At 40.5% G+C, this 23,705-nt stretch overlaps 1 protein-coding gene across 1 annotated transcript; it reads left to right on the forward strand.

Moving 5' to 3' along the window:
* The first annotated feature begins 13,125 nt into the window (after positions 1-13,125).
* Positions 13,126-22,237, forward strand: BEND6 (BEN domain containing 6). The gene is made up of 6 exons (XM_009876350.1): positions 13,126-13,245; positions 14,208-14,385; positions 15,813-16,030; positions 17,360-17,552; positions 19,337-19,475; positions 21,970-22,237. Exons 1-6 carry the CDS (start codon positions 13,126-13,128, stop codon positions 22,235-22,237), a joined length of 1,116 nt encoding a protein of 371 aa, XP_009874652.1.
* Positions 22,238-23,705: the final 1,468 nt, after the last annotated feature.

Genomic DNA, 23,705 nt, shown 5'->3' on the forward strand with positions numbered 1-23,705 from the left:
CGGAAGCCGCGGAGAGCTTGGAGCTCGCTGCTGCCAAAGCTGCCCCAGGGCAACGGCGCGGATCTGCCCCTCTTACTGCAGTAAAGTGCAACGTGCTGCAGCGACTGGCACCTCCGGTGCTCGCCTTCACCGCACATCGCCCGGGCGGTGTGAAGGTCCCGGCAGGTGCGGGTCGCTAACGCGGATCCCAACAGGAGTTTGGCTGTCGCGGCCACTTAGACCATAGCCCGTGCTTCCAAAGGTGGTTTCGGAGGTGTTTGGAAATCTCAGTTGGAGTTCTCAACTCCCCTCGTGCTGCTGAACAACAACAACAGAATAATAAATCACGCTCTGGAAACAGATCCGGATTCGGCAATACGAGTGCTTGCCCACGTTACTTGAGAAAAAAGTGAGGTTAATTCGAGGCAGAATTCACGTGCTTTTCGTGCATCTTTGGTGTAAGCACGTAAATGGGAGCAGTGTTTCCAAAACTTTATAGAAATTATGAAAATTGGAATGACGTTGAAATGTTACTGCTTCATGCGACTGCCATAAAACTGTATAGGAAAGCGTACATGCAAATTTAAGTTCAACTATAAAATATCCAAGCTGGAAGGATGGAGAGAAAAGCTTATCTCTGGTAGCTTAAATGAGAATAGGAAAAATGATCTCTAGAATACTAAATTTCATTTATCACTGAGCTAATGACGTTGTAGCACTTTGCCCCTAATGTTAGGGCAGTCTATTTTCATCGGAAGATTCTCTGTACACCAAGTTGAGGGGGCTAAGTAAAGAATGAAAAAAAAAGCTAGCTTTTAGGTCTGTAATATTTTACTCTGTGAATTTTGTGTCGTTTCATACTCTACGCCAACACAGTGAGCCAAAACAGTCTTATATTACTCGGTAAAATGGAAAGTTGCTACCACTGCAGCCTTTGATTTAAAGCTTTCCTTCCCTGCCTAGGACCTGACAAAAGCTATAAGGTTGTGTTGCATCACGTGACGCAGCAGTGAAATCTTTCCCCATACCGCAGTACACTGCAGTAAAATGGTTTTAATGCAGATTACCTGGAGATTATTCCAACGGTTCGTGTTGCCTCAATGTAAGGCGAAGCAAATCGGCGCGATCCCCCGGCGATGTGCTGCCCTGCTGCAGTGCTTCACTGCAGTATGTTGCAGGAGCAGGAAACTTTTCACTGCCTCTCACTCTGCACTGATTTACTGCTTCGGAACGGGATGGTAGAGAAAACGTAGCACAGCAGCCACTGCACTGTAAATTGCAGAGGACGGAGAGGGAACAGTTATTTTCACATTGTTCTTGGCTAACAGCGCATAGGAAATGTCTGATGGGCAAATCTCTGTTCTTAGCTTGTTAGTTTAAGGTTTATAGCTTTTCCCTTCTAAGTCTTAGAGGTCATTGGTGTCTTGAGGATAACATTTTGCCAAACGGATGCAATAAATTTCATGACAACAGCTTAATTTTAGTTTTTCAAATGCAAAAGAGAGTACAGTTAAGTACAAGAAATGCTGACATGCATGATTTTTTGGAGAGTTGCTGCTCCAGGCTTCTGAGTCAACTGTCTCACACGTACACCAAACTGCTGCTACGCCTTGCTTTATATTCATTACTGCTCTGTATTTGATAAATACTGTGGGGTTTGGTAGTGTGGTTAAAATATTACTTCCATTACGTTGCTGAAGTTATTTCACATTAAAACTAAGCAAACCATATGTGAGTAGATTTCTCCCCCCTCCCCCAAATAGAAATAGAGAGAAATTTAAAAGAAGTTTTTTATGTATAGTGTTTTTAATCTAAGCTTCTTTACAGAATGTTTTTCAGAGAACTCTTCATAAATCTTAAGGATGATAAACAGAGAAGAGAAAAGGAATGAAGAGAGAAGGTTAAAACAAAACCTCTCAGCTGAGATTTGACCTCAGAAGGAGAATCCCGGAGGTGAAGCTATTTCAGAGAAGAGGAGGTAGGAGAAGGTAACGAAGTCTTCAGGCTAATTGTGACAAAAGTCTGAGGAATTACGAGGGAGGTCAGAAAACAGATCTAAGTGGTTGAGAGGCTGAAATATGTCCAAAAGGGTTTTATAATCTAAGAAGGCAGCCGTAGACCCTGACATAAATAAGGAGTCCTGCTGCCGTTTCAAAGCAGGCGTGATGTAGCTGCACTTTTGCGGAGATGGGAGAAGGTGGGAGGTGTCGTCATACAGATGCTTCTTTTGATGGGGATCTGAGGGGAACAGAGCAGCCACAAAGTCACAGGCATGGCTGAAGTTTTCACCAGGAGGCTTGGAAGCAGCCTTTTACTTGAGAAACACTGAGGACAGGGGTGGTGGGATGGATGGGAGGGATGAAACTGCAAAGTTCTGCTTCAGAGACTCCGCAGAAAAGAGGCGACCAGCAAACGTTTGCAGTGGAAAGGGATGGGACAGGACAGGAGAATGTTCCTCAGGTTGCAGTCGCTCTTGCATGCTGTTGTTTACCTGTTTTCCCAAGTTGTGTTAGCAGCACGGAAATTATGTCAAACTTGTGCAGTTTAATGTAAGAGTTGAGCAGGGAATGTGTTGTAGCAGCAGCAGCCCCCCTGCAGGGAGACAAGGCGGTCTTGACCTAAAATATTCTTTCAGCCAGTCTCTCTTGATAACCTGTTCTGACTTAGCAGTCTTGCTCAGCAAGGCTGAAGGCAGAGATGCTTTTTGCCTTTACCCTTGCCCTGTATGCAGTATTTCAGTAAAGTTTATGGACTAGTGCATATTCCTTGATAATTTACCTGAGGCTCAGCAATGCTTTTCAGAAGAAACCAAGAAGCCCAGCTGAGTGCCACGGGTTAGGCTGAAAGGAGGAAAAAGAAAACCACAAAAAGGAAACTTGATGGTATTTTGAGCAGAGAAACCTTGTTTGCAGAGATCTGCTGCTGTTCCCTCCGTGCAAGTTGTGGGATTCAAGGGCACGCCACAACTCTGCGAGGTCACCTCTCGGCTCCTACAGATGCAGGCACTGTGGACCTCATTTTGCAATTTTGAGATGCCCTGTTATCAGTGAGCTGAAAGAAGAGGGTCACATGCTAGATCTGGTGATGTGGACTTAAGAATAGGAGATGATACACGATATGATTTCAGAAGAGTTGCTGAGTAAGTGAGAGGATAAAATAGGTTCCTTTCGCTGGTATGTAGGAGTGCTTTAAGGACTATGTTTCTACTAATTAATTATAATTAAGTAAAATATTCTGTTTAAATGACTACTTAACTGGTTAGAAAGGTTCTCTAATCATCTAATAGTTCTTAACAAAATATTTGGGTTTTTTTCTAATCAAAGAGGAATTGAAGTAAATACAGTAAAAAAAAAAGAAGCAAGCAAAGTAAATTCAGAAAATATTGTAGTATCTGAGTATTATCAACTTAATTCAATGAAATAATTAACTTTGCCCCACAATATTCTACTTCACATGTTACATGCTGTCCTCAATGTGCTTCCTAGCAGTTTAAGCATGATATATGAGTGGATGTTGTGGGAGTTTCTGGTAGATGATTAAACCTTATAAAACCCATTCTTTGCCTGAAGGTGTGACAATTTACAGCTTGATATAGGCATCACATTTCAAAAAACTTTGTTATGTGAAATGATATGTTCTAAATAAAGCAAGGTTATTTCTAGTTTTTGTCCACAAAATTTGTTAAATTGTTTGCTCCATACAGTGCTTTGAATATCTGGAAGGCACACTAGCATTAGTTAATTTTCAAAATAGCCTTAAAATTAGGTAAATATGTATTATTATTATGATTATTATTATTATTATTATTTCAGATCCTTTGAAAAGAGAAGCTAAATTTTAAAGGTTGTATGATTTACGTAAGACCAAACGGTGTGACTCCAGTGCTACAGGCTAGACCCCTCCATGACTGGAACATTTTGCCATCTGCAGGCTTCTTAGGGGACCGTGTAAAATGGAATTCCTGCTTGCTTTATATATGTAGAGGTAATTGTTCTTGTTTTGCAGGTATGTCAACTCACACAACTTGCATGTTTTGATTCCCTCTTTTTTTTTAGACTGAATGTAAATCGAATGGAATATGAGCCATGCAGTTGTGCACTCAGGGCTCACAGTGTTGCTGGAAAAATGCTGGCAGGAATTCTGTGGGCATAAATTGACTTTGCAGACAGAGAGGCTGATCTTGAGCCTAGATGGAAATATACTGCTAGAGCTCCTATGGCACTTTTTTTCCCTTTTTTTTTTTTTTTTTCATTACAGCAGTGGTATGCCCCTTTGTCCTTGGTTAAAATTTGTTCTCTATTCGTTTTTGGCAGTGTTTAATGTAGCAGCTGTCAGTCTGAATGTGGCCTTGCATCCCAAAGGGAATTGCACTTCATTAGTATTTTATATATATAATTGGAAGTTGTTTAAGGATTGTTTCAGACCAGTATACAATGCTAGTTGTTCAGCCCTTCCATTAATTTATAAAGTTAGGTTGAACTACATACACTAAAAAGACATTTAATTTTACAGGAGCAGAGAAATAGCTCTAATAAGATTTGAGGTTGTTATCCTTGCAGGGAAGAAGCCTTTCTGTCAATTCTCCTAAGTGCATGCAGAATTAATCTTAGTTGCAGTAATATTCTCTGTAGTAAGAGGACAATGCATGTGTCTCTTCTTCTAGCTCATATCCTGTAATAGTAATGCAGATTTTTTTTATTTCTTGAACTGGAGATCTCCAAGCTCATTCCTTCCTGGGGACACACTGCAAAAAACCAAAGCAATTGAAGAGCTTTGGAGTAAAAGAGCAGGCACTTTGAGTGTTAACCAGGCATAACTTCTAATCTATCATTACTCACCTATGACAGCCAATAAAGACATATGAGTAGAGATAGTTAAAATGCTACTTAGACTATTAAATACTGAACAGAGCTCAAGCTTGGAATTTCCTAGCTGCTATTTCACTTCTGTACTCTTCGAGCTGAAGGGAGGATATCACTGAAAGTAATGCTTGGGGGCAGCACAGCTTATCAAAAGATGTAAAATAGCTTATGCCACCTTATGAAAAGAGTAAGACGCATCCTCTTATGAACTCTCACGTCGGGTTATCAGTGGGTTTATTTGGACAAGTCCAATCTGAAAGTACATTAGTTGCATATGGAGGGTATGTCTGATACTTTTGCAGCCTTTTATGCATAGAGTATTTGACCACCTGGTCTATTACAAAGAGCAAGTGCACAGGTTTTGCACCTCAGCCTTGGTTTGCATGTGGTCAAACTTTCCGTGATGATGCTGCCTTCCCATAAACATCTTCAGACAAAATCAGTGAATACATTACTGCTCTTTAACGTTTATAATTTGGGAGCTGTTGAGATGTGTTGTGTTGAATTGCCCAAGCCAGGTGAGAGTGAGTACAGCCAAATGTTGGACTCCACAGAGCCAATGCTGACTTGTTTCTTCTCCCAGGTGACTTACTGCTTCTACGAGTTTGGATATATTAACCTGGATGGAAAGACTGTTTAAATTCATGTAGGTTAGATATCCAGTTCAATAAATAAACTGATTTTTGTTTGCCTGTATATTCATATATTTTGTTGAGAACGTCATTTGCAAACAAGCAAATCAGAGTGGGTTTTAGTTTTCTGTCTGTCAGCTGTGAAATAGCCATTTAATAAAGGTACTAATCTGTGATGGAGAATGAAGGTAACTTCCTGCATCTTATTATTTGGCATCTTGTTATCTTTTGGGGGATCCTTCACTGAGTGTAGGATTGAGATCCAGATAAATAAAAGTATGTGGTTTATAGGCATGTGAGGTATTAAAGCTCCTATTAAACTCGGTTCAGTCATTGGGGCCCAAAGGAAAATTCACTTCCCTGAATTTATGTGTTCAGTGCCATTTGAGGTGCCTGGAGTTAGTAAACACCTTTGTGAGCCTGGAAGAGGGTCTGGGCCCTGTGTGAATTATGTGCCCACCAGAAGAGGCAGTTGGAGGCCAGGCTTAATAATTTATGGTGTAAAAGGTTGCACCATGCATTTATTTTTAGGCAACTGTATTGAGACCTAGAGCATTTGAAATAACCTCAGTTACTGTCCAGGGAGCTTTAATTGTGTTCGGTAGGGCTTTGACTCCTAAGAATGGTGGAGTTTCTCAAGGCTGAGTCTTCTCCAAAAGACCTGTGAGAGATTTCCACTTCTGGAGTAGCAGCTGAAGGCCAAGCAGAACACCAGAGGACACTGGCACTAGAGACCTACATTTAGGAAGGCAAACTGATCTCCAGTGATTACAGAAATGACTTAGATACTGGTGCACCAGTGACACCTAAATGTAAGCATCTTAATCTGGAACTGAATCCTCTCCTGAAAGCCCAGTGAAGATGCTAGGTTGCTATCTTGAAATTTGTTAAAATGAATGCCATGTTTCACTGCTCATTGAATAAACTATTAGTTAGAAAAAAAAAAGTTTAGTACTTCTAGATGTACTAAATATACCTGTTTAATAAATTCATTATTCATCCTTTCCTTTACAAATAGAATTAATGGTTTGATGCAAAAATCAGAGCTCTTCACTAAACTTCTTCAAGCTTTTGATTTAGCCCACAGTCTTACAAAGGCCTTTGGCATATTTCAGTATTAATGTTATTTTATAGACTTTCCAGGTTGATGAAACTCACAGCATGAAGGGCACTGCTGTGAAAAATAATGATAGGTTCATAAATTTCTTAGGACACTCAAATGGATCTTAGTGTGTGGGACAAGATATGGGCCAAATTCTGTGTATAATCCCGTGGATTGTGAATGCTACTGAGGCTTTGAAATCAACAAAATAATGTGCCTAACTAAAGCCAGAAGATGTTGCTTTATCACAAATAGCTTCTTAGAAAAGTATTTCAGATTATTTAATAGTTAGTCGTACCAGGATAGCCATCTACAGCCTAGAAGTGAGCTGTTGGGTATCAGTAATCAGAATCATGTAGTTTTAGCCTTCCTGTGGAAGACAAGTGGGATCATTTCTATGCCTTTCTAGACTTGAAAGTTGCAGTAATGTTCTGGTAGATGCTCCCCGAGATTTCCAGCTGGGTTTGGAACACAGTGATACTGGTGACTCTGAAAAATCTGTATACCAGATCTCTAAGCTGTGAGCAGCAGATTTGTGCTTTTAAGTCTTGTTTTCCCATAAAAGGACTAAGATACCACACTGTAAATCTTCTGAGCAGTAACAGCACTTCTGCCTTCTTCTGGCAGTACCTAATTCCACTGAAATCATTAGTAAATCTTACACTGATTTCAGGCGAGTAAGATTAGAACTCACAACAGGGCATATAACATTTAAATATGGTCACGTTCTCCATCATACACTTGCTGCAGAGAACTGGGAATTTTGAGACTTCAGTGCAGCCCAAGAGTTTTACATTAACATCATATTTAATGTCCCAACACGATCTGAGTAATACCAACCAAATTTGTGACTACCACTCATTATGCTGAAATGGAAATAAATGGTTTTGAGTAGATGAATTTCTGGCCCAGCAAAAGGTTGTTTTTTATTTCTTTCCCAATGAAAACTGTCATTACTGAAGGCCAAATAGGTAGGTAATATAAAATATTAGCACTTTATTATGGATCTGTGTTGCACAGTTGTGGTACAGTTTCTTGTTTTGCTGAAATCACTGTCAAAGCCCTGTTTTAAGCCAGGATAATCAGATCCATCGCGTGGGCCTACAATCTCATGTTGTAAATTTGAAATACTTTACACTTAGTTTACTCAAAGGAAAGAGAAATAGTGATCTCAGCATGCCATCTGCCAGCTCTCTGTCTGAATGGAACAGACTATGTCAGTCAAAGGGTGAGATACAGCTTTAAATGACATCTGTGGGTTTGGTGTTTTTGTGATTTTTTTATTTTGTTCTGGCTTTTTGGCTTGCTTAGAACAATATTCTGTACACAAATTTGCAGCATATGTGTACAATCTGAAGTTTTAACATGTGTGTAAAAATTAAGAGTGCAATCGACATTTTTTCTGCAGAGCTTTAACATTAAATGGCTCCTTCTGGGTTTTTTTTCCCTTCTGTGAATTACCTGCTTTTAGAAGAAGACAAATTTGTATCTTAGAACAGTGAAAAATCATAAATTTTCAGTACTTGTCAAATAAATAGCAGTTTTCAAATGGAGAATATAGCAGAATTAAGTAACTTGCAAAACATAAGTGGCTTTCAAAGGTCATACAATTCTGTCCCTGTGATTGGTAGCAGAACACAGGGCAATGTCTGTGAATGATTATATATCTTCCAATTAAACCACTGAACAAAGCACTCAGTGTCAGAAATCTTACTTGATGGCTTACAGAACTGAGTTAGAAAGATTTAAAGCAGAGCACCAGATACACTTTAACGGACTTAAGACTCCATTCTTTTGGCTCCCTATAGTAGATGGGCTGCTGGAATCTATCCTGCTATTCAAAATCTATTAAAAAATCAAAAAAAGCCAGCTTCTGTAGGGAGACACACCTACCCCTGTATAGTCACTGAAGAGTCAGTGGAGAGAAATAGGCTCTTCCAGACACTAAGTCATGTGCAGTCTTTTAGATCCGTGTCTTAGGGTGAGATGAATCACCTCTTTCTGTGGTGACTGAGCCAAACGTGGCTAGACAACCTCTCACTTTTAAGGCAGTAAAAGTTCGGGAAGATTAATCCAACCCCCTGAGATTATATTTTTTTTCCCTGATGATACAGTATATTTTGCCTTTGATCCGTTTTGGCAAATAAAAGATCTTAGAGGGAAGCATCTGCAGCAGGCCTGACTCAGACAAGGTTCCCATTGACTCCAGTGGGAGAACAGAGTGAGGAAACACTGCAGGGCATCTCTTCCAGTAAGTAAAGTATTTTACTCTTCCTTTTCCTCATTAGAGACATTTTGTTCTACCTTTCCAGTCCCTTTAATCACTGTCTAGAGATGATGCCAGCAGACAGTTAGGTATTGTCCTCAGGGCCTATAGATTGTCACAGTAAATTCTGTGAAAATACATAGTTTGATTAATGTCTACTGCAGCAGCTGAAGCCAGAGCTCCATAACAGAAAAATACTAACAATCAACGATGCACTCTCTTCTTTTTATTTGGCAATGTAATAATTTTGTCATTTTATCTGCAATGGAAGTGGCTGAGCCGATGTCCAGCAGAGCCGCAGCTGAGGAGAGGGGGCCTGGCCAGTCGCTGTTGCTGCCCTGCAGCTGCTCTCCTGCCTGGGTCCCTTCAAAAGCAGCGGGAGCTACAGGATTGAGCGTGAGCCTCAGAGAGCTGCTGGGAGGCCTTGGGACTCCTGCCAGAAGCTAAAGGAGTGGATCAAACCCATCCCTCCTCCGCGACCATTTGTGAAATCCATTCCTTATTGCTCTCAGCATCCTATGTAGCTTACAGTTTAATTTGGCAGCTGTCAAGACTCTTGGTGAAATCGGCTGAGCTGTTTACTAGTACACCCTCCCACGACAGGCAAGAATCTTGACAGCTCAGAAGAGCTTTATCGATAATGTAGACAAATCACTGAGCTCCAAGTCCCGCCATGACTGTCGTAAAAATTGTCTTTCGCTTTGAGTGGCGGAGTGGATTTCTGTGGATCCAGGTGCTTGTCTGGCGTAAAGGCTGTGCGAGGGACTTTGCTGGTCACAGCCTTTACAGTGTCAACCAGTGGCACCAGGCTGCTGTCGTGGGCTCCAAATATTCAGAAGTCTGCATGTCCATTGACTTCATTACTCTGTGTAACATGTACGCAAGGCTGATACTTTCCAGAAGCTGTTGGACTTGCTACCAATGTGTGCAGCATTGGCACAGTGTATGGAACAGCCCCAGTGCTGGGGGGAATTGCCACTTACCTGCCGTGCTGTGAGCAGCCCGTGTATTCCATGCATCCCTGGAAATTTCCGGCTCTCTTGTTAAGCTTGTGCAAGCTCAGACCACAAGAATGTCCAATGGCTCAGAGAATATTTGTCTCGATACAAAATGAGAGACAACATACGGACTGTTAGAGGACTACAGGGAAACATTAGAAAAAATACACAAGTCAGTCAGTCAGCTGTTAGTTTCGGCACACTGGCAGTTCTGACTTTGCTTCAGTTCTGTTGATCTAATGTGGGCTTTTAGGAGAGAGGTGAAGTAGCTTGCAACTGCCAAGGGACAAGGAGGAGAAAGCTCAAAGTACTTCATTTGAGCAATGAAGAATTGGGTGATGGGAATTGCTGTGCTGGGTTGGTCCCAGGCAGAAGTTAACATCTTTATGCCAGTTGAGAAGCTGTCTGAGGTATATACTTAAAAGCATTCTGAAAAAGAAGGAAGAATACTAATGCCCAACGTGATTGCATACTCCAGCTGTTTGAAATTTGGTTCGGACAAACATTCTGTTTTATTTTGGACCTCGCCTATCCCTAAGTGAGGTCAGTGCTGAAACATTTCTTCCTTTGGGTTCTGCTTTGTCTATATTTTTATTCCTTTCAATAATCCCTGTCTGTGATATGAGGATCCACTCAGCATAGGTCAGTGGCAGAATGAGGCCTCCAGTGCTTCATGCTAGGCACGGGTACTCAGGCTTCCTCTCCAGAATTCACAAGGTGGATGTTTCCTGATCTTTCTAACTCTCTTTAAAGAAAACCAGTGTGAATTCTTACGCACTCTCCTTTCTTCAGCAGGGCAGTACCTAACAACCCTACTGCTATCTCATTCGACACACTGTGCACAAAAGCATGATTTAACACTCTTTTTACTGGTGATTTCTTACGCTGCTTGCCTCATTGTATCAGTGAACATGTGGACAAGAATGCAGCTGTCTTTCACAAATTAACAAGTTCACCCCCACACAAAAAGCCAGCTCTGTTAAGGCGTAGCACAGACATGGTGAATAGTGGTGAGCTGGACTTCTGCAAACGAATTGATGTTGCTTCTTAGTGCACTGCAGTCAGATTTTCTCACTTTGACATAATAGCCCCACGTAATTTTCCTTCTCTAGCTCTGAGGTACTTTTCTGACAGCCTCTGCATGAGGCACTAGTTTTGCTTCCGACTGATTGAGGCCAAATAAATCACAAATCATGCTGTCACATCTGGGAATTCATGAGTTTTCAGCTCCGTAAAAAATACTTCATCTCTATGAACTGACAGGCTAAACCATATGTTTGTTGGAAAGAAGGTCAAGGTTTGACAAAATCATATTCTCTACATATTGGTTTTATCTGATTTAATAATTTTTAAAGGAGAAAATATCCTCTCTGAAAATAATGGAAATACTTAAATGAACCAGTTACATTTCCAGTGGAGTTTATTAATGTATGTTACATGTTAATGTATGTTACATTTCACACTTCTGTGTAAGTCATATCAGCTTAGTTACAAAAATAAAGCACAAAGTGTGTGACTTGTTCCCTTCTCCCAGTGCAGAACTTCAGTGCTTTAAAAAGCTTAGAAATGATCCTTCGCCTTGAAAATACCATTTTATGTAAGCAAAGGATTTAGCTGTATATTTGGGTTTGGGTTGTCCTTGTTGCTGTTATCCTTCATGAAGCAGCCCAGCTCTCTTCCAGTCCTCAGCCTGTCATTTCTTTTGTACATCAAGTTTTCCACTGCCAGAATGTGTCATCCCTCACCCAGTCAGTTGTCCTGAGTTGTTCTGAGTTGGGTTTTTGTTGCTGGAATTGTACATCTTGCTGCCCGTGAGATGATTAATACAGCCCTGGAAGTCATATATCCCTCTTAACAGCATGTATAACTAGTACTTTCCTTCATTCTAGGGAAAGTTTTTATGAAACTTGTATCTTGTAGTCAGAACCTGGACTGAAAACTTTTGTTTTGTTGGAGCAAATGTAGGAGTAATAGAGATCCCAACCAGGAGATAGATGAGGGATGGTAGTAATACGGAAGCAAGGGCTCTGTGAGTGAAAGCTCGTTTCTGTGCACAGTTTTTGAGGCAACTGTCTGATGTACATGTATAGAGCAGGCCATCTCCCATCTTTGAGGGGAGATATAACCATAGAATCCTAGCATGGTTTCAGTTCGAAGACACCTTAAAGATAATCTAGTTCCAACCCCCTTGCAATGAACAGGGACATCCTTAGACCAGGCTGCTCAAAACCCCGTCTAGCCTGGCCTTGAACACTTGCAGGCATGGAGCATCCACAACTGCTCTGGGCAACCTGTTCCAGTGTCTCACCACCCTCACACAAAAGTATTTCTTCCTAATATCTAATATAAATCTACTCTCTTTTAGTTTGAAATCATTACCCCTTGTCCTATCACTACACTCCCAGGTAGCCCCCTTTAAGTACTGGAAGGTCTCTGTGGAGCCTTCTCTTATCCAAGCTGAAAAACCCCAACTCTCTCAGCCTCTCCTCATAGGGGAGGTGCTCCTGCCCCCTGATTGTCCTCATGGCCCTCCTCTGGACTTGCTCCAGCACATCCGTGTCTTATGTTGGAGGCCCCAGAGCTGAACACAGAGCTGTGGGTGGGGTCTCACCAGAGCAGAGCAGAGGGGCAGAATCACCTCCCTCGATCTGCCAGTCATGCTTCTTTTGATGTAGCCCAAGATATGACTGGCTTTCTGGGCTGCAAGCACACATTGCTGCCTTATGTTCCGTTTTTCACCAACACCGCAAAGCTGTTCTCTGCGGGGCTGCTCACACTGCTTGGCTAGTTTTTACTTTCGGATCCAGGATATTTTTGTACAAGGTAATTACCAGTATCTAGGAACAGGAGGGTTGTTTGGGGCTTTTCAAAGTATTATTCTAACATTCCTGTGACATGACACAGTAACGGCTATTTTTCCTATGGCATCCTCCAGGCAGTGTCTGTGTGACAAGAAAACCACGTAACAATGAAAAAATTCACACTGTTTGATTTTGTAAATGATAACTCACTACAAATTGGAGAGACTTCGTGGATCCAGGACCTGCCCAGTGATGACAATGAACTAGAAAGACTTTTGAAACCAAATGAGCACGTGCTAGTAAACTGGCCAGTGGGAGAAAGAAAAACAGAAAAGCACCTGGTGAAAGTTGTGTACATGAGTGGTGAGTGCAGTTCCAGAGCAACTGTCTGATAGGAAATTTTAATCTACTGTCACTACCTGATTTTCTGTGCTTTGTTTTTTTCCCCCATCACTTCAGATGACCCCCAAGAGCTGGTGGAAATGATGCAAAAGATATTACAGGCAGATGAAATTACAAAAATACAAGTCCTTGGAAAAGACAAGAGGAAGAGGATAGAAATGATATTCTCAGAAAGTGAGGACAGTGACCTGGACAGAGAACAGGTGAGTTTCTGTCTTTATGTGCCTGATATTGGTAGACCCATAATGAAGTGAAAGACTGTAATTATTGATTCTTCACAACATACAAAGTACGTAAAGGCAGAAGGGAATACAGGCCATCTTCACGTGATACCTCAGCACAATAACCTGTCAGAGTAATTAGTTAGGCTAAGAGATTTTATCCTTTGCTATTTAAAGATAAAAGTGTTATTCAAGATGTAGATGCTCTGTAGCTTCATTACATTTTCTCTCATAAGACAGAAATCTGACCACTGCATAAGAAAGAGAAGAGACCAGATTTCCTGAGCTTTGCATTGCGCTGAGATCTGCAGTGACAAAATGCAGGGGAAGAAAACATAAATCTTGACAAAAAGTTCCAAACCTATTTTTCAAAAATGCTAACCAAGAGTGCCAAATGCACAGTGAATAAAAGTTTGTGGTATGCTATGGGATACTATAATTAAAAGCTCTAGAGGAATGCAAAGTCACTGTTACGCTCTTGTTTATAGGGGAAGATGATGAAGCATATAAAAAGAAAGAAATCGTTGCAGGCATCTGCTTCTGCCAACATCCTGAGTCAACTGGAAACATCTTTAATTAACAAACAGGTAAACATCTCATCTTCAGCAATTTTAACGTGTTACATAAAAGCAAAGCGAAATGTGTTTGTTTAGGGGGTCATAAGATTTCTTTGTTTTAATGAAGTTAATGGTTCTAAAGACACTACCTTAGAATTGGTGAACAGAGAACAGAGAGACAAATTTCATTTTTAATGTTAATAGGAATGGTAATATCATTGTTCAGTAACACCTGTTATTAAAATGCACTGAATCTGTTTGTACACTCTGTGTACAAAGAGAATATTCTAATTTAGCCAGATATTTTAATGTTAGTTTTAATGCTTTAATTTTATGTTGTTGTTGCTCTAGATAGCACTGTCTTGTGTTTTGTGGGGTTTTTTTCAGAGAGAACCATATTCAGGAAGCAGCTTTCTGTACAGTGAAAGTAGCAGTGATGATGAGGAACCTTTATTTCAACTCTCCAAAGTAGAACTGTGTGCCAAAATAAAAAGTCTCAAGAGGAAGCTGACAGACACCATGAGAGAAAACTGCCGCCTGAGGCAGTCCCTTGTGATGCTTCAAGGTAAAGTCGGGGGAAGTATTTTGATGAAGAGGAAAGCCTGAAGGTCATGAAAAGCTTGATTTATAGGAGGCCGTTTGGATGGGAATTATGGATGCTCAAGCCCCTGACACGATCAAGGCCTAAAATTAGCATCAAAGTCTTTGATACATGACAACATTTAATTTCAGCGGCACTTAGAAAAAAAAGTCTTACACGGAGGCCATGCAATCATAGTGTTAGAAACAGGAAAATCTGTGTAAATCTTGCCAGTTGGTCCCAAGAGAACCTTTCTGTATGCTAAAGTCAAACGTTCCACTGGCCAGTCCAATTAACCTGATTTATTAGAGTCTTTCTTGACGTACTGAAATTTCATTTATTCTGGAATTATTTGATTTCTAATTACTTTGGTAATTTGTCATTATTGATAATCTCAGTTAGTTCCAGGTGCAATGAATTTAGTCCTTTCCCAGAGGTGAACCATTTTGTTCTTTTGTGAAGGAATCCTCCATCACTTAGTGATCTCTGAAGCTGCTTTTACTTGTCCCTGTCCCCTACTCTGGGTCAGCCAAGCCTGAATCCAAAATTTCAAAACATTAGTGAATGAATAAGGTTTAAAAAGGATGTGCTCCTTTCCTTGCCAGCTACATCATACCATCCCTAGACATCTCTTATTTATTGGCATATGATTTTGCAAGTGCTTATCAGTTTCATTGCCCCCCTGACTCCATTCCCTATGTTGTTAATCTTGGTTTGAATCATTCTTCTCCACCTTTCTGAAGATTAGTTTTAATGCTTTGCTAATGTCTGACTTTTCTTACACATTTAAGTCCATTTGCCTTTCATCTTAAGCCCTTCTATTAGTCCGTAATTCAGTGATTCTGTATCTTGCTGATTCTTCATCCCTTGCGTCATTTTTGCTCCAATTTGATTCTTAATGGACTCCATAAAAGTTTATACTTGAAAATAAACATTAATTGGAGAAAAAGATTATTTAAGAGACATTCTCTGTAGCTTAAAAAAGAGGGGGAAAAGGCTATGCAGTCTATATAACTTCTTTGAAGAAAAAAAACCTCATAAAGTAGATACAACATTACTTAGCCCTTATTCAGTAGCTTTACAGACTTACAGAGATTTTGTGATAGCAAAAAGAAAAAAAAAGAAATAGCCTGCCTAATGTCATGATGCACATGAACTAACGGTTCCTCTTAGCCTTGCAGAGAACTGATCTATGGTATTTTAGAGGCTGGATCTTCATGGGTGGAGACAGCAAAATGGCAGGAAAACATTTGAGAGAATAGGAAAAAAATATGTTAAAGTATCTTTGCAGACTCCTTTGACTCTTTCACATTATGACAGGAATCTTAACTGTGAAAATACACATGCTTATGTAACCAGAGTCTGAAAGCTTCAATTCCTGTTTCACCCCTTCACTTTGCATTTGATTTCAGTGTTGCCACAGGCAGTCACTCATTTTGAGGAACTGGTAGGGATGGCTGAAGCACTGCTCAAAGGGGGAGTGACATCGACCACGTCCAGTCTGCATTCCCATGCTGTTTGGAAAGCATCTAACAACCTGTTGGCAGATTCGTATGCAGCTGTGCATAGTAACTCCAGCTCACCTGTAACTCTGAATGTGGAAGATGAGGAGCAACAGAGTGAAAAGCAGGTCAGTTAAAATGCAGCTTCAGGCATAAAAATTAAAACTTTATTATTCTGTATGAACTTTACTGCCACAGTGTAACAAATATAAATATAAATACAGTGTAAGAAATATAAAAAATAAGCCTCAGTACAAATAATTTTATCATCATTCTGTTGATGGCATGACTAATGAGCTCCTTGTGTGCAGAAGGCTCTTTCCATGAGAAACACCAGACTCAATTCAGTGGGTCGGTACACATTGAAACTCACTTTCATTTTGGTGGCTTTGAACATCTATGAGTAAGGTCAGACTGTGGATGTGTGAAGAAAATACTGGCATCCAGCCTAATGTTTTGGGTGCCAAAGCGGAATGGTAGTGTTGTGGAGATAATCTAAGAAAGGTACCAACGATCTGTTTAACTGTTAGTAAGTAAATATAAAAGTTTCTGCTCTTGTTCCAGACATTGACCAGCAGTTAAGTAGAAATACATACAGAGATACTGAGTAAAGATGATCCCTTGTTCTCTGTAGATATAACAGAGCATAACTGAGAAATCTGAGGCACCGAGCCTGTACGTGAAATATACAAAGATGCAACCAAATGAATAATTCTAGCTTCTGCATTCACAGTTTACATAAACACTCTCATGCACTGACTCATGGTAGTTGGTGGAAATCATTTTTGTGTGTTGTTGTGGGGTCCTAAAATCCAAATAAATCTATTAAGAGTTATCAATGTATGATGTTTTGACTGAATATCACAATACATAAAATTTGACCCAACATCTCCAAATAAATAAAAAGACCTTATTTTCTAAGCAGCCTAGCCTTACTTAATAGAGGTAGCTCAAAATTGCCTATTAAGAAAGTTCTTACTTAGGCTGTACAACTCCTGTGTGCAGAAGTCACTCTCTCAAAGCCTAGGAGCAGATGTCACAGTTCTTAGGGCACGTCTGCTCGGAGGCAGAAATATTAGCTTGGGCACAGCGCCATGCTCCCGAGGCTGTGTGGAACCCACGCTAGAACTGGACCACGGCCAGCCCCCATGGAGTGCAAGCAGAAGGAATTAGATATGTCTGAACACGTCCTTTCTCCACCAGTGAGTAATAAGGATCGCTTGCTGAAGCGTTTGCTGGGGTGAACGGGATCCTTATTCTGTTGCACACGTCTGAAAAAAAATAACCTGAGTGTACAGTCCCAAGGATCGAGTGGTAAGCAAGTTTAGTATTGCAGAGATTACTTTTGGAAGTGTGGTTTGGAAAAAAAAAAAAAGCTTCAGTATTTCAGAGGTAATACTGTAAAATAATTCTAGAGAACTGCGATAGTTATGCCTATGACCAATTTTGTTTTCCAGTTCAAGATCGAAAAGTGGCAGATTGCACTTTGTAACAAGAGCAAACCTCAAAAGTTTATAAATGACTTGATGCAAGCACTTTATACACACGAATACATGGCTACACACAGCCTCACAGGTGCAAAGTCCTCCTCTTCAAAGGATAAAGCGGCAAAACCAGCAATGAATCAGAATGAAGTTCAGGAAATCATAGGTGATGACTTGTTACCGTTATTCAATGTGGCACTGAGTTGACAGAGGGCTTCCTTTAAGGGAGGGACTATAATGCTTAACAGCTGGTCTGTTCAGGTGATGTGCTGTTTCATGTTTCCTTCTTCGGCTCCATACTTCTTAAAAACCATTTGTTACAAATACTGTCAGTGAAATGCTAAGTAGTGGTATTTCTATGGTGTGAATTTGGTGGGGCTGAGTGGCTAGTCAGGTGCAGTGATAAGGTAATTTTTTTTAGCCTTTGAAAGGTTAATCTGCAACAGCCAAACTTGCAGCGTGATGGTAATGGATGAGGGAAGGCAGAGAGGACACACTTGGATCCAATTTAAAATTATGTCTGCTGTATTTTGAAGCTGGTGAATGTTATGAATTCTGACATTTTAAAGAATGCTAGAGGCAAAATGAGACAATAAGTACAGAAGACAGGAATGGTGATCAGAGAAGCAAATGAAATTTGGTTTATGCTGAGGTTTAAAGCAGAAAATATTTGGTGCATCGGAAAGAGAACCATTTCAGGTGGAAACAGCAGCTTTAAAGAAAACAGTATTTTTTGAGCACATGAAGCCTGATTTTTATCAAATTCACACCTATAGCTTAATACTTGAACAACATAACCTAAATTCCTGTACTCGAATCCCTCCCCCATTGCCATTCCTTTGGATTTCCCCAGTTCCCTCGGTTCCCTTCCCAGCTTAGCTCCAGTTCCTGTATTTTGATCCGATTTTGTTGAAGTTGGCTGGCAGTTTCAAAAGTTATCAGTTGCAGAAACCTCTTTTCCTTAAGAATCTAGCTAGAGAAAAAGACCCCAAACCAAGAGAGAAAAGGAATGAGCGTGCAAGATGATGAAAATATATTTAGAGGCAGTAAGATGAGACAATTTCAGAATGATATATGGGAAAAACTTAAAAGATTTAATGGGATGAGAACAGCTGGATTCAGTGATCTTAATAGTCTTCAACAACCTGAATGATTCTATGATTTTGAGAGCTACCAGTGACTTTTGTAACGGTGGATTCTGGGGAATAAAGCATGCTGCGGAGAATGCAGTTACAAAGGGGAGACTATAGAGTTGTCAAAGAAGTCTCTTAAGGAAGATGAGAACAGTCCCAAATTCAAACAGAAAAGTGACAGCATTATACAAGAGAAAAAGAAAAATAAGCAGGAAGCTTGGGAGTTCTAGGACTGTAGAAAATGACTTAGTAGATCAGATAATTTAAAGAAGATGGAAATTGTAAGACTTCAAAATTAAATGAATAGGGGGGAGGATCAAGGGAAGGGAAGATGATGGAAGAGAGCAGGAATCACATTCCTGAGGTTGAGTCTTGTTAGTATTGCATTCAGGAAAGTTAGCCAGGAAAAACAGAAGGGAAGCTTTTAGACAAATAAAAATTAATGAACAAAAAGTGTGAGATTCAGAGACATGAGGACTGACAAGGATAGAAAAAGGACTCTCTGATCAAGAACAGAACAAATGGAGAGGGGATGAGCAAACACAGATCATTCGTGACAGGAAGCCCTTGTGGTCCTGGAGTTCCCTTCGAGTCTGCCAAGAGCAGGCACAGCAATATGGGAGGCACAGAGGAAAGCAAGAGCTGGCACATGTGAAATCTGTGAAGTAGTGTGTGAAGAAAGCAAAGTAACTAGAGCTGAAGCTGAAATAGCTGGAAATTGCAAAGATGAAATAAATGCATTTTAGATTGCACATCGCGTTTCCCTGATTTGGGCACCTCATATGAGGTACATATGTACCATCTCTTTATTTTGCAGGTATCACAAAACAGTTGTTTCCAAACACAGATGATGCTTTAATCAGGCGAATGATGGGACAAAAACTGAACAATTGCACCAAGAAGCCAATTTTAAGCAAAGATCTTAACTCAGGTGCTTTTCAGAAGCATAGCTTTTGGTAAGTCTTGGGGGGGAAAAAAAAAAGTGTAGCCTACAATGTGTAATTCCATATATTACCCTGTGGTGACAAAATCTAAAACCAGTCTTAAAATTACCACGAAGATAATTGTCCTTATATGCATTTCCAACTTTCATAACCTTGTACAAAGAGTACATAATATAGAAGCAGTCCAGCTTAACACTACAGCACAAAAGAAGTTGTCCATTCAAGACAAAGCAGCCCAAGGCTGTTAAAGTACAGGAAGAGAGTACAGAAGTGAACACACGGAGTTACTTTTATCTACGTGTCTATTTTAGATGTGGCATTATTTACTTTTCTTACTATTCTCTGTAGGATTTCCAGTCAAGTCAGTTTTCATGTCACCTGTTGTGCATCAATTAACCCACAAGTAAAGATAAGGAAAATCACACCTTTTTTGTACCTACTGATAAAAGTACTGTAGGAAAGCTAAATTAACGATCTTTTTGTCACCAGAATAGTCTAAATTATTGGGGCAGAGGAATTATTAAGTAGCATCTTGCTTATGATGGGCATTTCTACCTTGTGAACAAGACTAGTTTAAAATTGCTGAAGTGGTCCCTGTCATTGGTGAAGTCAGCTATTTGCATGGTACTGTTTCCGCATACACAAAATGTCCATATCACAGGATCGTTGAGATTGCGATAGACCTCTGTAGATGGGCTTGTCCAACCCCCCTGCTCAAAGCAGGGTCACCTAGACCAGGTTGCTCCAGGCCATGCACAGTTTGGTTGAGTATCTCCAAAGATGGGGATTCCACTACCTCTCTGGTCAACCTGTGCCAGCGCTCGGTCACCCTCATGGTGAAAAAGCCTTTCCTCGTGTACAGACCTCCTGTGTTTGAATTTCTGCCTGTTGCCTCTCATTCTGCCACTGGGAACCTCTGAGAAGAGGCTCCATCTTCTTTACAGCTTCCCATCAGATATTAATACACATAGATAAGATCTGCTTAAGCCTTCTTGAGACTAAACTGTCCCAAATCTCTCAGCCCCTCCTCAGGAACAGGATAAGACATTAACAAGGAACAGAATAAGAGACTAAAATCAAGTGAGACAAGAACAGGTTTATCCTTACTTAGACTTTCTATACTGAAGTAATAGCGTCTTCCTAGTTCAGTTCTCTCATGCACGTTTTAAAATCCGTATTTGCAAATGTAAGACACTTCGTAATAACAACAGCAAAACAACCAACCAAACAACAAAAAAACAACATCAAAACCCACCCCAAGATATCTGACTGCATTACAGCACAATTGTTTGAAAAGTAGCAACGCTTTGCTACTAAAATTCCTCTCTAAGCTATTGGTTAGCGCTCCATGGACCACCAGTGGTCTATCAGTTACTACTTGAGAAATACTCAAATAATATCCCTTGGAAGAATTCACATACATGAGTTTTGCTGTCTGGAAACAATAAACAAATGCACCGGCCTGGCTAAAATACAGTCTGCTGTGTTAATGCTTTTCTCCTAGAGATGAGAAGGCTTTGTAAAACAGAGGTCCTCTGTATTTGTAACATAGAGTGTGCATTGACTTGCTGTAGTATTTTCCCTTGTCCTTGACACAGGTGCTAAAAATTACAGCACAGAAACACAAACGCTGTCTTCACTGAAAGTATTGAATCTTAAGCATTTTATATTTTAAATCTTTATCTTCATCAGATGAATCCATAAATTTTGCTAATTTCTGAGTCTTCTCAGGTACCAACAGTATTCCAGAAGCCTTGATAGGAAAATCTTGAGCTAGCAATATGTAGGTTGTTTTTTAATTCTGCTTATAGACCTTTCAGTTTAAACTCAATATCTTAAAAATGTCTTTATGTCTGTTACTGGTAAGTGCTTCCATAACATCCAGTCCAACATCCACTGAAACCAATGCAGATACTGCCTGCATAGTCTCTCTTTAATGGATGCATATTAAAATGCATTTATAATGGATTCATTTTACAGCTGTTCAGAATTTCCTCACTGTAAAAGCACTTAAGCACCTTGTAAGTAATCAAGGTAACCGTGGTGATTCCTTTAAATCAGATGACACAAATTTTCTCTAAGAAAATTAGAGGAATTTAAAAGTGCTCATAATCTCACTGTTACTCCTTCAGTTCACCTTCCAGCAGTGAAGCAGAGAGGAGTCACTAGAAAATCCTGCTGTGCAGTACCTTTAGTAACAAGCTACACACCAGTTACTAGCTTTTCAAACTGGTGATACTGCAGTTTTGATCTCCTCCCTTGCTGCTCCTCCTTCCTCCGCCTTTCCCCGGAATACAGTTACGATTCAAGAGAAGGAATTAGGAGTCAAATCCAACCAGACAGACAAGTCACTGTCTCAGATTCATAAGGCAGAGGTGAAAGAAGGAAAAGGGGAATGTGAAGGAAACTAGTTAAGCAGCTAATAAACAATCTCTGCTGCTCGGAAACTATGACCAGCAATAACTGCACATTTGATGTTTATATGAGTTATAAATTGTCTCAACAGCAGTTCAACAGCTGCTCCTCAGGGCATCATCTCTTCGGCTGTTCCCCTCAGTACCCAAGACCAGCAGGAGGATGATTCATCAGCTGCTAATGCACAAATGCAGCCAAGTGACAGCCTTCCGACTCCACCGCCTGCCTCCCCACAAGACCAGCAGGAGAGTTTCAAGCCCACTTCTTCTAAGGAGGAGGCTCATCTCGCCAGAAGCTCACCAGCGCCCTCTCCCAACCAGGGTTGCGGACAGAATCTCAGGAAATCAGACAAGGAGTAACAGAAAGGATTTCGTAGCAGTTCAGATTCTCAACGGCGATTAAGGAGTAGTATAAAATAAAAAACAAATAATATCTAAATGGGCCTAGCAACAGTGGACAGAGATACTGCAAGCAGAATAGGAGCCCAAGAACCATTTCTCAAACACATGAAAATCCCGCAGCCTACAAAAAAATGAAAGCATATTAATATCTTTGGCTTTAAGATATTGTTAAATATATGCATGTTATGCGGTAATTCAGAAAATAGAAACTTATTTTAAAGAATATAAGTAGAGTTCCCTTTAGTTAGAAAAAACTCCATTATTTAAGGTAATACCAAAAGAAGGTACAAGAGGAACCTTAATCCCCTTGCTTTCACCCTGAGAGCTGATGGAAAGCCACTTTACCAATTAGAGGAAGCTACTGCATATTAACACAAAAAAGATATAAAGGTTTGAAAAGAGTAGAAGAAATTCCTAGTGAAATGAAGACTATGGCCAGCACAGGGTCACATGAGCTGAGAAGAAGAAATAAAATAGATATTTAACTTGGAAATAAGAATTCTTAGGGCCATGAAACTGCAGCTTTCAAGATGTCTGCAGGAAAGCAGCAGCTCATTTTTAACCTCTGGAAGTTGGAAAGGCAATGAAAGAAGCCAAGTTCCCTCTTAGCTTAGGGAAGAGTCCTCCAGGATAGCCTGTTGGGTTATGGAGGCTGTGGATCCACTCACAGGCCTTCTGCTGCTGGTCTTATGCTGGTTTGGCAGCTCTCACCCTCTTCTTCCCTGAACATCAGGTCCATAGGTCCTTCCCTGCACCCAGGAAATGGAGGACAAGCTCTTGGAAGTGACTGGTGAAGGGCAGAGTTACCAGCCTCTGCTCCCTGTGTTTCAATTCTGGTATGCTACCTCTTGCTCAGAGAGAAGGTGGGCAGGTAGAGCACTCCTCAGGGGACTGGGACCAGAAAAATCCCAGTAACTGGGCAGTTCCTCTGGAGATCTGACACAGCTTGTCCCAGGGAGCAGCTGCCAGTCACTCACCCCGTAATTGCCTGAGGAGGGAAGGTACATTTTTTTCCTCACTGACTGATTCCAGGTTTGCAGTGTGCTGGCAGCATGAGAAGGAGTGAACACTCAGGTTATAGTTTCTTTAGCTGAGAGTACTTCTCCTAGACCAGAGAGTACTAATAGTGAAGTCAATAGTTAAATCAATAGGGAATCAAGATGCAAAAAAACCCAACAAACCACCAACATAAAGTTGAAGAAATCTAAGCTTGATTAGAGGAGGATTTCTATAACTCAGTAGATCTGAGTTACAGAAATAAATTGGAAATAATATTAGGGTGAACGCCAAGAAAAAAATCTGAAGATAAGGTTAGCAGCCAAATACCTCTAAAGGGAAGTGCTTGCGAACCTAACTGTACCAGAAAAAATGCACTAATAAAGTGCACTGTGGAGAAGACTTTTCATAGAATCATAGAACAATTCAG

The sequence above is a fragment of the Apaloderma vittatum genome, unplaced genomic scaffold (assembly GCF_000703405.1).
Source record: "Apaloderma vittatum isolate BGI_N311 unplaced genomic scaffold, ASM70340v1 scaffold11839, whole genome shotgun sequence".
In the NCBI taxonomy this organism is placed as follows: domain Eukaryota; kingdom Metazoa; phylum Chordata; class Aves; order Trogoniformes; family Trogonidae; genus Apaloderma; species Apaloderma vittatum.

Coding starts and splice junctions, on each gene's coding strand:
- BEND6 (XM_009876350.1), top strand. CDS start 13,126: ATGCAAAAGATATTACAGGCAGATGAAATTACAAAAATACAAGTCCTT. Junction 14,386..15,812: donor GTCCCTTGTGATGCTTCAAG/GTAAAGTCGGGG, acceptor ATTTGATTTCAG/TGTTGCCACAGGCAGTCACT. Junction 17,553..19,336: donor TGAAGTTCAGGAAATCATAG/GTGATGACTTGT, acceptor TTTATTTTGCAG/GTATCACAAAACAGTTGTTT.